A 14,896-nucleotide genomic window follows, 5' to 3' on the forward strand; every position below is an offset into this window, starting at 1 on the left:
GGTTCATTCTATAATTACTGTGCAGTAGTATAGTTCTGTACAGAGAAGTTCAAGCTAAAGTCAGAATCATACGATATTCGAAGCAAGTTACATTAAGCCAGATGGGAAGTTTGAATAAAAACCTAACTTAAAATTGGTTAACATAAAAACACATTTAGAAGAAGATGAACGCTCGCCACGTATGGAATTGGAAGTGCGAAAGCGGTCTTTCAACAAGAGACTCAAAGTGTGAGCTGTCCCTTACAGAGGACATTCGCTCATTAAACAGGATTAGCAACAAAGTTAAAGGTTCCGATTGTTCGTTGGTCTGATTAAGAAGCCACCCTTGAAAAGAAACCGCGCAAAATGATCAAAAATAAAAAATAGTAGCCGCGGCTTCTATTCTAAAAAATACTGTTTTCAGTTTGATTAAAATTCTCGTAATGACCACAACGCTATAAATTCTTGTTGGTTTTATCCATCATTATACTATAATAATTTATGGATTCGTTATTAATTATGAAAAGCAAAATACAGCATTCTAAAACTTGTACATTGATTTGTTTACGGCGAAAAAACGTACAAAAATAACCGGATAGAACTGTTGATTTTTATGTCATAATTTGTGATCTATATCGGGGTATTCCCTTCCTTCAAAACGCAAACGTCATTTTCAATTTTCTAATCAGTGATTATGTGAATGCTGAACGCCTTACTTGGAGCAATGCTATCATTGCGCGTGCCCCGCAGTAGATGTCATGAGAGAAATGGATTTGTTGACACCATAGGCACGTTTGAGGAGATACGGTGCAGGTGTAAACTTATGTTTTGGTTCATGTGTCATCAGAAATGTTTGATCGTCGATATGTCGGTTTGTATATTTATTCTAAATCGGCGTGAAGAATAAAGTTTGTTGTGCAGATTTATGAATTTCATGTGTGCAGGTGCTACACTTTCCACTGTGGCATACTTTGTTGCCAAGGCACTTCCTACATTGATGATTGATATAGCTAAGTAGAAGCCAGGGTAGCTGAGGTTTTCAACAATAGAACAATTCCTTCCTGGGGCCTATAAGTTAGTAATATCAGTGGGAATCTGGGCCTTTTTGTTATGATGAAATTACGAGCACCTTTAACTTAGCTGGTTGACATCTCGCCTTGGCACAAAGCCAGCTCACGTCTTGGCGCAACCATGGCAACTGCAAGTTCACTTCAGTTTTTCTCATGTTTAGAAATTGCAGTTGGTATAACATCTTTTGCATATTCGTCATCTATCCCAAACTGACTTTCAGCATATGAATCGAATGAAATGCATCCTTTGTGACAAGTGCCATAGTACAAAGCTTGACTGCAGTCTGCAGTCTTGCTCACTATAAAATGTTCGTAGTATATGTATTTAAAAATTTTCAAGTATTTTTGCATTGTAGTTTTAATAAATTTTTATTTTATTTTCTTACAAAGTATTACAACTTCATAAGGCATAAAACTACATCCTGCCGTTTTTTGCTGTAATATTTGGGTGTGAGACTCTTTCACCTCAAATTTAAATTAATACGTTTGTACATGCCATATTTTGACCCTGCACTCATAGATAGACGTTTTTGATGCTAAACGCTTAAAACCTCGTTTTAAACTTCCATATCATAACCTTCCAGTATAATGAGTGTGCAGAAGTGAGTGAATAAAAAATGTGCTATATGTGCTTGGTTATATCTTTCTTTTTGTCGTGGAAAACAGATATATATGTTTTATATGAATATATTTATTGTGTTTTTCAAAGCCAAGCTATGTCTGTATACTTAGATTTGGTCTTTTTCTATTTTAGGTTTATTAGAATTATCAACTAAATGGCATCATACTTTGATGAACATGACTGTGAACCGACTACTTCCGTCCACAACTCCTCTCGACGGACCGATCTTCTAAGAATGTTGAGGTTATTTTTACGAAGTGACGTGGAAGAGTACGGACATATCTTAGGGCAGTTCATTCCAGATGGTGAAAGTCTGGCGCCACCTGCTGCAAAGTCAGTTGTTGAAAACCTTCCACGTATTTCACTAAAGGATTTGGATTCAAAGAAAGATGCCCAATGTCCTGTGTGTTTAGCCCAGTTCGACAACGATGATGTCATAATTACAATGCCATGTGAGCATTATTTTCACATGGATTGCTTGTTACCATGGTTACAGAAAACAAATTCATGTCCACTTTGTCGTTTCGAACTTGTCACAGACGACCCTGATTATGAGGAGCTTAAAAAGGAAAAGCTAGGACAGAAAGAACGGGAAGCGAGAGTGGCCGATTTACATAGCTCCATGTTTGGCTGATCAATAATAATAATTAAATGAATGAAATTATTTGAAATATTTTTTGTACATACCTTCACCTTGTATTTTGCAGTATCAGTCAATGTTTTATTGTATATAAACATATATGTTTAATTTCTTGCAAGACTATGCCATTTGTACATACAATTTCAAAACTTATGCAATATATGCATATGATAATAATCTACCCTGTAGCTTCAGTTACATATGCTTAGTCTTTTTATTAAAATAATAATAAATCCAAAGGTAACTTAATCTTGCCTGGATGGTTTGTGAGATACTGCTTTAATACTGGATACTAGGTACTGACTGTAAGATATTAGAACTACACATTCCATGAAATACCCGACTCATGACTAATGTAAATGCTTAATTCATGAGTGAATTGTAATAAAATATTTTTGTGTTGTTTTTTGTTTACATGTTTCTACTACAAAAACTACATACAGATATGCTGTGTGATTTTTAATGTTTGTATCGGCCTCATTAACGAAGATATTATTATAATTACATTGTTTGTGCGTTGTTGATTGTAAATTTCAGTTGTGAAATGTTGATGTTGATGTGAAATGTTGTGATGCACAACTTTAAAACTTCACAAGAGAGTTATCAAAAAAGCTGCTCAATTGTCAAAAAAAATTCCCATTTTGTATATTACCTGTTTCTTCTTCCTTCAAGCTTTTATAGAAATATAATGTCTGAAGTTAATTTAGATGATTTACGAAGTCGAGTTGACCTTGCCAAACTTGAACTTGACGAACTGCTGCAACCTGCACAGGTTTTAAAATTTGCTGGATCAGCTGCTGATGATAACTTTACGTTGTTGCAGTTGGACAAAGATGTTCTACAAAGCCTGGAAGAAGGAAAAAGGTAAAATGGCTTCTAGAATGCTGAGATTATGTAGTGATAGTGAAGTGGTTGCTTGTAGTGTAGCGGCCATTGGGTGCTTCTTGGTTTGTCGCTGGTTAGCGCCTTCAGAATACTCACCGCTTGCTCGCATGTAATTTTCTCACTGTGCGTCAGTTTTCCCATTTTTTTAAAGACAGCAGTTTGATAAAAACGTTACACTCAGAAGCTCGTAGTTTTTCAATATATGAGCAAAGCTAAAATAAAACTGGAGCAGCAGACGTTTGAGTCAGGAGTTAAATTTATTAATTTTCACCCATTAGAATATCGCACCAAAGTTACTCATGCTTCCTGAAATTGCAATGAGAAGTCTTTAAGTTTGCGTTTGAAGTCGATAAGTCATCAACTCATCATTTGCATTGTCATCATCCGATTGTCATTGTCTTTGTGTGCCATCATTGTATTGCATTTATTTTAACGTTTAGCTCTCGTTATAGGTTAATGTAAAAATATTCATTCTCATATTTCTTTTTTTTACTATTTATTTTTTGTTATAATATTTTGTGTATGTTAAAAATCTTACCAGTGTTGTGATTCGAGGAGATGTTGATGACGCTGCAGTTCTTTGCACTGAAGACGTAACATATGATGTCAAGAATGCATCGACATCAAATATGCTTATTCTTCTTGACGATTGTGAGATTAACCAAGAAAACATGAAAGCGTACAGTGCCGCTCAAGTCAAGGGTGAAGAAGCAATGACAGTACGAGAAATTGAGGTAAGTTGAGAAAAGAAAATACTTAAAGAAGTTTTTTACCATTTAATTTTTGTGGTACTGCCATTGTCTTATATTGTATATATTATTGTATATATTGTAAGTGAATGGTTGAGCGACCATCAATTTATTCTTTTGTTGTTTCAAGTATAGCTTCTGTAGTAAAATTTGTCAACTGTAACAGTAATGCAACGTGGTATAGTAACTTAACCTTTCTTGATACATATACGCTGAATTGTTTAATCAGTTCTATATCTTATAACTTAACAACACAACTTAATAACACTTAACAGATATTATCTTGGAACTGTGTTTTTTCTAGGCTGTGGGCTGGAAACAGGACTACCTTGAACTTCGTAAGATTTACCCGAAAATGACAAGAATGATTCAATTATTGAGCAAATCTCCTTACAAAGGGCCACAATTTGAAGAAGAAAATGCTAATCAACAGCTGGTAATTTAAACCTCCCATTATTCATCTTGTGTAACACTGTCTTGCAGTAGAAGCTGCTGTACAGTATTACTGGAAGTTGGGTGTTTGGCAATTTGTATGAGACATAAATGACTAAAACTTTTTTTTGATCGATTAGGTAGCATTGTGTCGATCTAGATCTAGATCTTGTTTTAGTGACTTTGTGTTTTTGACCATTTGAGTATTAAGTATTACAACTTGAGTATTAACTGTTATAACTTAAGTGATTATTAAATATTTATAAATCGGTGTCGCCTCGAGGTGGTCACATTAAGCGCTTTCTAGTGCATCGTTCTCCAGCATTACACAAAAAAATATCCTAAATTAATTTATTAACCATTACAATAAGTTTATTGCATTTACCTTACAGATCTATTGCAATTGTTTGTACTAAGTTTACAGATGATTATTTCATCTCATTACTATCTTTGCAAATGTCCCAACAACTTCTTTTTTTCCGTAGTACACCTTAAGCAAACTTATGGAAACGATACAGGCCAGTGAGCTTGAAATTATGACATGGCTGTGCAAGACAAATTGCTGCTGTGTGAATGGTATGTATTTATTGATAGATGGAGACAGTTTGCTTCAGCTTTTAGATAATCATGGAAACAAGTTTTTACCAAAGTGATCCTGGTGATAAAGATTGTTAGTTTGTTTTTATTATTTACCACTTAATTATTATATACAAATAGGATAGCCTAAATTTTTGGTTATAGTATTTAGATACATTCTTCATTAATGGAATATTGACATGCTTTAACTACACAGGGGCTTTACAAAATATTTCCTTACTTAGTTTGTGATCTATTGTTCCTTCTTAACACTACATGGCATGCAGCTTAAGCAAACACAGCACATGCCATGCAACAAGTATGTGCGCGAAACATTTGTCAAGCTTCTTTAAAGGAATCTAGTAATGTAATGTAATCTAACTTGTAATGATTGCAGGATTCTGGCGTGTGGTCGACTTTGGGTACATCGTAGAATGTATGGGGGAACTGTTTCAGTTAATTGAAGCAGAATCTTGGAGTTGTGGATCTATCCCTATCCACGACGCTTGTGAAAAGATCAACGACAGTGGGGAACTTGTACCAGAGTAGGCAACACTTTATTTATATTTAATTTTATTATTAATTTGTTATTTTAATTTATTATTTAATTTATATAAAATTTTAATTTAAATGTCCTAGTGATTATGTGTCGGTGATTAAGCGTAGCGTGATTAAGTGTCGCGTGATTAAGTGTCACCAAACCAGTTATTGTTTCAAACATTATTTTAATGAAAAAGATAAATAATAATTAACCAGTGCACTGGGACTTTGTTTTGTTGATTACACTTCAATTTATTCCGTATTTTAATGATTATTCTATGAACTATTATGTATATAACGCAGCAAATATCGTGTTGTCTCCCTGAAATAGTGGGCATTAGAGAACCGAAAAAATAACAAGAGTAATCCTTAGTCATCTAACCTAGGTTTATGGTGAAACATTTGCTTGGATCATATGGAAGTCAGTTTGTGTCTGAAGATGGCGCCCATTGCTTCAAGCTTTCTGAAAGAAAGGTAAGAAGACTCTTTTGCTTGCACTGACTATATTATTACATAACGACCTGTGTGTGTTATTACTGCTATTGTCATCTAATCTACTCGTTACAGATATGCCGATTATTTGCTGAGATGCTTTTACGGGACGTAGGAAAATTCAATCTTTCCGAGTTTTTCGAAGTTTGGAAAGGTAGCCTCCCGGCTGGCATGACGTCAGATGAGAAATATCTTTCGGTAAACATTTTTCAAATTCTACATTTATTCCTAAATAGGGTAAATTCCCCACTGCAGACATGCGATCGGCACTATTTGTTCCAACTTACTCTTTCAAGGGCAAATCGTGCTTTTCTTGTGGTTTTGTTGTTGTTATTTTTGTAGGAATTTAATTAGATAAGTCACTCATGAAGCACCTAAATCACTTTTTCTTAGGGTCTCGCATTAATTGATAGATCTAGCCGCCCTGCCTCCATCTGTTTATTCAAGGTTGAAGAACTTCCATTGGACATGGAAGCCAGATTCGATGCGCTTTTTAATGCTCGCGAGAAATGGAAACTATCCGACATCGAACCTTATATAGAGTAAGACAAGATGATACGTTTTCGTCGTATTTTAGGTTTCTGGAGTTGGCATATTGATGACAGTGCCGCCATTGCATGAGTAATTTTATGATCTATATTATAGATTCTATAACTATCATATAGGTTCTTAATGAACATCACAATTGATGTGTTATTTTCAGGGACATTTGTATGAAAGGACAAACTGTATCGTCTGTGCTGACCAAATTTGCCAGAACGTCAACGCTCAACGGTGAAAAACTATACAGCACCAGGAAGCCATTGAAGTGACGACTACCGCTTTGAGTTTGAGCAAAAAGATCATTTTGAAATGTTGAAGACTGTCCTCTGTTGTATCTTACAGGAATTGATTACGTCGCATTGGAAAGGATATGACGTATTTCGGAATGGACCACGTAACATAATGTACTTGAATAACGTTTTGCGCCGAATTCTAAAGAACTTGCACAGCCACGCATTGGTGCTCGCATCACTGCCATTTTGTAAACTTCGTTGGAAATTCGTTTTATATTAAATTTTTTTATGTGGTCAAACACTAGAACTTGACAGAGGTAAGTATTTAGTTTATTGATGCAATACAAAAGCAACAAGTTATGAAAAATATGGATTCGCCACGGAATCAAAACCAAATTTGTTAAGAAATACGGAAATTTACACAATTCATTGGAAACGTCAACTGTCGGTACGCTTTCTGTAGGATTACGTTTATCTGCTTTCGGCACATAATGGAACCTATTTTAGCCTCATTCACTTATTCAAGCCAGGCTTATGCTTTTGTACCAATGGTTGCCGGTTAAATTTGTACTTGCATTGCCGAAAAAGATAGAAGACTTCAATTGATGATCACATAATTAAAAGGTCATTAAAATCGAGCCGTATTTAAGGTTAAATGTTGTTTTAAAGATCTCCTATAACATGTCCTTTGTTGCAACCTATTTTTATAAAAGTAACTTCCTACAAACATGATACCAACGGTAATTTTATAACTGGCATGGATTTGTGTATTAATGATTGTGCTCTGTGTCCTTCGCGAATCATAATGAAACAAAAATAACTTAAATTGTAGGCGATGTAAGAGTTTAAATCCAAATGATAGACAACATAAAAAAATCCTATCTTAATAATAATAATAACTTCAATGACAACTGAAAGGTTTCAACAACAAAAGTTGGAATACGCATTGTGAATTAGTTCAAATAAAATAAAATTAATCCCTACTTCATAAATGACTTCACGGTATAACAATGACCCATGAAGTCCCCTAAGACCACAAATCAAAGGCTATATTTAATATCTCAAGTCCCGGCCACATCCAAAGGTATTTTGCAAAACAAACACTTTGTGTTATTGTAATTATAACGTCATAATCCTGGTTTTTACGTCAGAATGCGTGTTCGATTTGCATAACATTAGCATCTTCTGCCTAATTGCCAGCAAATTGACAAAGGAGACTTAATATCGGAAAGCGTCACAGCAGCAAATGCTACATATAAATTATTAAGTAATAAATCAAATTACCAAAATAACATGTTAATCAGAACAAAACAAACACCGTTAGAAATAATTCCACGTCAGATTGATGATTGTTTAATATGTTATATATGGTATTAACATAGCATTTTCCATTTTGAATAAATTTAGTTTTTGTATTAATTCCAATGTTTTTTGCTGGACTTGTACATGTCTCATCCTGCTTTGGTTTGTGTTATTTTAAATATAACGTCACATAGCTGCTTTATACGCCACCTTGACCTGAATGACTGTAGCCTACTTGTGTATTGACTGTTTGACTGTATAGGCTACATGACTATAGACGTCACAATGCTTGAGTGTATCGCTTTGACTGTACTCTTTTCTTCGTCTTGGAAGACGTTCCACTCAACATTATGATACTGTAGGCCTAATTGTTTGTTGTGAACCAATGTTTAGCAAAAGACTGGTGGACTTTCTTCACTTGATTAAAGCGTTTATGCAAAAAGTTGAAATATGCCAAAGTAAATACGAACTTTCACAAACAGCGCTAGAAAGTTATTTCAGGTTAAATATTTCCTTCTGGCCATACCAGGTACAGCGATCATGGGGCCTAAAAGAAAAGCTTTTGCATTAGCTTGGTTGGAATTATCACAAAAACAGATGTTGCCATAACAACGCTGAGACATTTAGCTTCCACTAAGCTATGTAATGCGTTGTGTGTTTGCAGTTAGTCGTGCTGTAAATGAAATAATTGTAATGTGAGGTAAGTTGTACAGTTTATAAGATTAATTGTATTGTTAATATAGCTGACAAAAGCGGAAACCGTTGCGGTATCTTCTAACTTAGGCCTATATGCAAAGCATACTATCTATTCTATTCATGTAATTACTTTGTGACCTCATAATAAAGCTTTTACGTTATAATAATATCTTATGCTTACTTGAATTACATGCAAAATTGCATTTCATGTAAGTAGTTGCTTGTGCAAATCTACCTACCTGTTGCTTACGTTGGAAATGGACGGAAACAAACTTTCTAGAAATCTTTCACTTCGAAATATCAGCGGTCGTATTCTATTTCACCCTGATGAAATTTTCTTAAGCGACATAGCTGGGAATATAGTAACCTGTTTCACCGTATTTGACGTATTAATGATTTACGTCATATTTCTTGCCGTGGCTTGCATAAGAGACCAGAAGATAGACCTGGAGGTAGGTTTGATTGGATGTAAAATCCCTATTAATCATGCCATGAATGACAAATTGCTTGCTTGTTATAATGTTTGTAATGAAACTAATAGGCGCTATCATCATGTTACTGTAAGATACAATTAGCAGCAAATATGTACCAGTTGCTTGTCAAAACAGTATTCAAGATGCCAACATTTACCTACCGGTATGTTTCAGAGGCAGCCGGTGTTTTTACCGGTGCGACCGCCCAGAGGATTCCGATTGTACGCAGTGCTTGTGGAAACCGGTCAGAGTCCAGCTGGAGGAACTAGCGCGAAGATCTTTCTGCGGATTTGCGGCGCCCTCACGAAGACAGCGGCGTTCACACTGGTCTGCTGTAACGGGCAGAGTCACGGCGGCCGAAGAAGACTCTTCGGAAGTCAGAATAAAGATTTATTCATTCTAAGTGTGCCGCATTATCTCGGCAGAATCGATGCGTTTGAAGTGATGACTGATAGAAGAGGGGACAGTCCCCCATGGTGAGAAAACTTAAAATGTGCTGTGGTATATATTGTAACATACTGTTTTTTTTATACTATACAAGTTGCTGATTTAAACAATGGGCATTTCAATAAGGGTTTTAGAAATTCCAAGTTGGCTGCAAAACTCGATTTGCATAACACCGGTAATTCCTAAAGCTACCGGAAACCGGTAACATACTGAATAGCAACACAGCTAACTCAATATGCATCCACTTTTACGGTTAGCTTCCCTTTACAATAACAAGCTAATCGCATCTGTTGTGGTCAGGTTCCTTCGTAGTATTCGAGCAATGTGCCTGAACAACCGTAAGTGCTGGAAAAGCAAAGTTGGAATGTGGTTGCGCGGAGACAAGAAACCATACCGTATAAAAGCTGACCTGATTGGAGCGCTCAGTACAAAGGAATATCTGATCAAAGTGTTCTTGCAAAACTATAACTGGGCGTTTGCTTGGTACAGGTGAATATCAATAACTACCGCTGTCGTATGCAGCATAATATTTTGTGGCATATTTTTTATCAATACTTGGCAAATATTTAAAACCTCGTCCCGATTAATGTCTTTCAAATGACGTTTAACATCTTTTTAGATCTTTAGGATCAACGTTCACAAGTATACAGAGATGCGCCATCCACTGGACGTCAATGGCGGTGGCACTTTGGCTGAGTCATTTCCTGCTGTATTATAAAGTACTCTTCGGCTACACTGATTCGGGAAACGCTTATTACGAAAGCGTTTATTCGGCAAACGAAGTTGTGGTTGCGGCTTTTGTCTCATCAGCGGTCGGAGTCTTTGTCGGGTTTCTGCTGAGATTTGCAACTCAATGCACCGCGGACGGCTTAAAATGGGCCCGTGTGGATGACAAAGACGACTTCTCGCACTTAATGGGCGATCATGCTTTGATATACGCCGAAGGGGCCGTGGTGAGATTCCCTTCGACGGATGGTCTTGACGATTGTCTGGGTCAACTGAGGCTAACTAAAGATCAGATTAAAGCAATCAAGCACATCACAGAGTGCGGCGTTAGCGATTGCAGCCTCAAAGAACAACTAAACAACCCCGTGTGTAAACCAGAAAAATCCTGCTGTTACAGCAAAGCGGCTGAGAAAGCAGAAGTCAACAATCAATCAGGTGAAATAGGCGCGGACGTTGAGGTTCGTGGCGAGGCATCTTTAAATGCACCTGCCGTGGCTTCGTCTTTACTTAGTGGTGACGTAATCGACCCTAACCCGAATCCAATGGAAGCGGAGAAGCGCGGATTCAGAACTCACATCGAGGAGGACATGAGAGTTCTATGGGAAGACAAGCAGCAAGAACAAGGCGAGGATGATTCCGAAAATAAAGACAAGCCCGAATCGTTAACCGCCGTCAATGAAGTCATAAGAAGAGTCTGGAATTTCCCGAGGCCGTCTGTGGGGCGAAAGAAAGTGCGCAAGAAAGCTCGTTGGTATAGAGAACGATCACGGAATCAGGTCCCGAGCGTGTCCGGAAGAGTCACAAGCGGAAGCAACTTCTCTGCTCCAGCTATGGATTCTTCGTCGCCTCTTCCGCTTGTGGAGGAAGCCGTGGAGTCGGCAAAGTCAAGTCAGTTCTTTTATGACTCGCTTTCAGAGCCCGAGTCCGACCAGGAGCTTGTGACTAAATCTGCGCGGACTGACTCAGAAATTAAACTGGCGCGGCGGCCGAGCCATATTTACGAAATGGCGCCACGCTGGCAAGATGCGCATAGAGTGTGGGTTCAAGCAGCCAAAGGCGGCATTGACCACCACGAAGGGTTACACAGAAGATACGATTTATCGTTGGGGTTGAGTTCTTGTTGTCTTCGCGATGACAGAAATCTTTTGCTCGACCGCGCCATCGCCCGGTACAAAGAAGAAGAATATGGCACACAGGCAGGTGGCGTACTTGAGCCTGATCGCATGGTGGCATACATGATAGCTTTGTTTGGTGCTTTTGCTGGAATAGGTGGTATCGGGTTCGTCATATATCAACGATTGTTTCTGTCCAACTCCGATTCTCTTCTCTATCTCTATGCGGTTATGCTCGTCCTTGTGCTTCATTCTTTAGTGTTCAGTGTGATTGATGCCGTTCTTTGCGCGTTAGCTGCCACTTGGTTCAGACGACGGCGCATACTTCGCATGAGGACAGAGAACGCGGAAGGCCTTAGAATGCATGACAGTGCGCTGTCTGAAGTCGGGTCGATGGAAACTAACAGCGTGTGTTGAAATGATATTACCGCCGGTTATTTATGCTCGCATTCGTGAAAAAGTTTTATTATTACAATACATCAGTTGAACTGAAACTTTCGTGATGCTCTGTTAATATCCGAAAAAGAAAATTAAATCATTGTTTTACATTTTAAAAGCTTGTATACATCAACAACGTCGGAAAGTAACCTATAATTACTTCCTCGTAGCTAACTATGACAAAAATGATGTCCTATAGTAAAATCCAAAGAACATACACTACAGTACTTGAGTCCATAAGCATATACCAGTGGTAGAAATAACTTTATTAAAGTTACTCTTGTCAGTGCATATAAAAAACTGCTTTCAACATTTGACGATTTGACAAAATGGGTGATAAATGAACAAAATGCTCGAAGAGATTTACAAGTCTTTATTATACATGCAGACCATTCTATTAGCGGAAACTGTAAAAATTGATTCCAAATTTTCAAAGCGTAAAACAATGGACATGTAAATCAAAAGCTTTCAGGACACCATAGAATGGACATTCTCAACCATAAGAAAGTTTACATTTCCTTTCACTCACAAAATGTGACTCATCGCAATGGCCATAGTGAAATCAATGACAATACAGAAAACGTTAAGATAACTTCCAGCATGTCATCTGCTTTCTTTCAGTAACTTCTTTGCAAGCTTTTTCTTTGCTTCTAATAATTTTTCTTCCTTTTCTTTTTGGTAATTTGCTTCCATTTCATCGTGTGCTTTTAAAAACTCCTCATACTCATCGGAATTGATTTCACGTTTTATTATCACACCCATTCGATCACATTGTACAGCAATAGACTGACATAAATCCTCTAATGATACACTTCGAATCTTCACGCTCTCTTGTTCTATTTTCACTTTTGCGATTTCGTAAACGTGTTTGTGTGTGATCCATCCTGCTTCTAAGGGATCAGTTGGACGTTTGCCACGTTTTATCCCTGCGGCTTGCTTGATCAAAAATGATGTTGCAGGTTCCATGATCTGAATGCTGAACTTTTTGCCGTCTATGTGGATCCTAGTTGGAAGAGGAACGCCTGGTTTTATGTCTTTAGTGAGGTTGTTAAAATCCGTGACAAATTTTGCAATTGGGATTCCCCTCTGTCCGAGGGTGGGTCCCAAAGGGGGTCCTGTCGTTGCACCGCCGGCTCTTATTATGGAGCGTATGACGTTTGGATGAATCACTTTTTTTACTTCCTTCGAAGCTCTTGTAAGTTTCGACATTTTTAAATTTTCACAGAACTCTTACATCATGAACCTAAAACTATGGAAAGTTCACTGCAAAAATAAGTAATTTAAGAAACATGATTTTACAATGACAGTGGCTCTGAACATTTTGCTAGCCACAAACTTTTAAAACAATTTTTTTAACTCTGCGAGCATTTGTGTAAGATTTCGTATACTCATTTAATATAATTTTCTACGGTTTGAAATAAAAAATCCTCTCTATACGCAGAAATTCTTATGACAAATCATAATAAACTGTAACAATTTACTTTTTACTGTTGCAGCACACACTCCCTTTACAACTTAATTGCGTATTGCATAAAACATACGCATTATCATACATATTATGATGGCATAAAAGTCACTCACAATATTTAAAAAATGATTTGAGATGTAGATAAATAATATACTATAACACTACGTAACACAATTTTTGTTTGGCTACTTTTTTTAATGCCCCTTTATGTATTTTTGGGTGCTGAGTTCAAAAATCTAGTTAGTTTTTTCGTACCATCGTTACTTTTTGAGATATTCAAATTTTGATATAGCTGTAAGTACAGCAAATCTTGTTCTACTCTTGCAGTAGATTTTAGCTCCACATCAAGGTTCTGTTTGGTTTATTAAACGCAAAAACCAGTTAAAAAACGTTAATAAGGAAGGATAAATGCAACATAGTTTTGTCAAACAGTAAGAGTCGTTCAAAAATGTACTTTTGAGCGAGTTTTTCTTTTATGACTACTCCTGTCTTGCCTTACTAAAGACCAAATGTGGTTTCCCATCATTACACTATACCAGCGGCCTTTATATCATTTTTCCATTGGCTCAATATCCTGATGAAGTCTCTCACCGTGCTCCTCACTGAAGTCACCTAGATTTTCTTGAAAAAAATCCAGATGCGAACATAAAAAATGAAGTTTGACAAACATGCGACAACCCATGTTTTGGTAACTTTTGATCAGTTTCCCCACCAACTCTTTGTAATTTCTGTCCCTTTTATTTCCAAAAAATCCATCAACCACACCTCGAAATGCTTGCCACGCTTCTTTTTCTGTTTCATTCATTTTTTCTTCCAAGCTTTTACACTTTAACATTGTGTTTATCTGAGGACCAACAAATATTCCTCCTTTTATTTTGGAAAGTGATAGTCTGGGAAACATTGAATTGAAAACATTGATTTCTTGAAAAACTTGTTCTTGAAAATCCAAAGCTTTGACAAACTGTTTTACCAGACCTAATTTGATATGAAGTGGAGGCAGTAAAACTATTTCCCGGTTTACAAGAGGTTCCCTAATAACGTTGTACATTCCTGGGTTTAGTTTTTCCCGTGTCGGCCAATGAATTTTCTCATAGTGCTCACCGTCAGCTATACTATTCCACAAGCACAGAAAGCAAGAGTATTTTGAGTAACCACCCTGCAGACCAAGCAAAATTCCCAACATTTTAAAGTCACCACAAACATACCACTTAAACTGAGTGTAATTGATTTTAATGAGCAGTTGCTTGACATTTTCATAATCTTCTTTCATCTGTAAGGAATAAGCAAGTGGAATTGATGGGTATATGTTGCCATTGTGAAGTAACACTGTTTTAAGACTTTTGGTAGAACTGTCAATGAAACGCCGCCACTGAGTAGGATCATGATCTATTCCAACAGCACCAAACAGGCCTTCTACATCTTTGCAATAGCAAAGGTCTTCAAAAACTTCAAAGTAGACAGAAAACCCCAAGT

At 36.9% G+C, this 14,896-nt stretch overlaps 4 protein-coding genes across 4 annotated transcripts; 3 read left to right on the forward strand and 1 right to left on the reverse strand.

Annotated features, from left to right (window-relative positions):
* The first annotated feature begins 683 nt into the window (after window positions 1–683).
* Window positions 684–2,983, forward strand: LOC143451631 (E3 ubiquitin-protein ligase RNF181-like). Its single transcript, XM_076952332.1, has 2 exons — window positions 684–792; window positions 1,804–2,983. Exon 2 carries the CDS (start codon window positions 1,826–1,828, stop codon window positions 2,303–2,305), a length of 480 nt encoding a protein of 159 aa, XP_076808447.1. The 5' UTR covers window positions 684–792; window positions 1,804–1,825; the 3' UTR covers window positions 2,306–2,983.
* On the forward strand, window positions 2,880–7,128 carry LOC143451628 (sister chromatid cohesion protein DCC1-like). Its single transcript, XM_076952330.1, has 9 exons — window positions 2,880–3,175; window positions 3,738–3,930; window positions 4,250–4,381; window positions 4,863–4,953; window positions 5,351–5,498; window positions 5,880–5,967; window positions 6,061–6,183; window positions 6,379–6,527; window positions 6,689–7,128. Exons 1-9 carry the CDS (start codon window positions 2,883–2,885, stop codon window positions 6,795–6,797), a joined length of 1,326 nt encoding a protein of 441 aa, XP_076808445.1. The 5' UTR covers window positions 2,880–2,882; the 3' UTR covers window positions 6,798–7,128.
* Window positions 7,129–7,267: 139 nt separating this feature from the next.
* LOC143451627 (uncharacterized) lies at window positions 7,268–12,016 on the forward strand. Its single transcript, XM_076952329.1, has 4 exons — window positions 7,268–9,211; window positions 9,407–9,708; window positions 9,980–10,168; window positions 10,299–12,016. Exons 1-4 carry the CDS (start codon window positions 9,017–9,019, stop codon window positions 11,932–11,934), a joined length of 2,322 nt encoding a protein of 773 aa, XP_076808444.1. The 5' UTR covers window positions 7,268–9,016; the 3' UTR covers window positions 11,935–12,016.
* A 184-nt stretch (window positions 12,017–12,200) lies between these two features.
* On the reverse strand, window positions 12,201–13,238 carry LOC143451630 (large ribosomal subunit protein uL11m-like). The gene has a single exon (XM_076952331.1). It carries the CDS (start codon window positions 13,162–13,164, stop codon window positions 12,559–12,561), a length of 606 nt encoding a protein of 201 aa, XP_076808446.1. The 5' UTR covers window positions 13,165–13,238; the 3' UTR covers window positions 12,201–12,558.
* Between the last annotated feature and the right edge of the window lie 1,658 nt (window positions 13,239–14,896).

The sequence above is a fragment of the Clavelina lepadiformis genome, chromosome 4 (genome assembly GCF_947623445.1).
Source record: "Clavelina lepadiformis chromosome 4, kaClaLepa1.1, whole genome shotgun sequence".
NCBI lineage: Eukaryota > Metazoa > Chordata > Ascidiacea > Aplousobranchia > Clavelinidae > Clavelina > Clavelina lepadiformis.

Bases quoted from the DNA above. Each gene is read 5' to 3' on its own strand.
- LOC143451631 (XM_076952332.1), top strand. From the start codon at position 1,826: ATGGCATCATACTTTGATGAACATGACTGTGAACCGACTACTTCCGTC.
- LOC143451628 (XM_076952330.1), top strand. From the start codon at position 2,883: ATGCACAACTTTAAAACTTCACAAGAGAGTTATCAAAAAAGCTGCTCA. The intron at 3,931-4,249 runs GTAAGTTGAGAA...TGTTTTTTCTAG, and splicing joins TGACAGTACGAGAAATTGAG to GCTGTGGGCTGGAAACAGGA. The intron at 5,968-6,060 runs GTAAGAAGACTC...TACTCGTTACAG, and splicing joins TCAAGCTTTCTGAAAGAAAG to ATATGCCGATTATTTGCTGA.
- LOC143451627 (XM_076952329.1), top strand. From the start codon at position 9,017: ATGGACGGAAACAAACTTTCTAGAAATCTTTCACTTCGAAATATCAGC. The intron at 9,212-9,406 runs GTAGGTTTGATT...GGTATGTTTCAG, and splicing joins ACCAGAAGATAGACCTGGAG to AGGCAGCCGGTGTTTTTACC. The intron at 10,169-10,298 runs GTGAATATCAAT...ACATCTTTTTAG, and splicing joins TGGGCGTTTGCTTGGTACAG to ATCTTTAGGATCAACGTTCA.
- LOC143451630 (XM_076952331.1), bottom strand. From the start codon at position 13,164: ATGTCGAAACTTACAAGAGCTTCGAAGGAAGTAAAAAAAGTGATTCAT.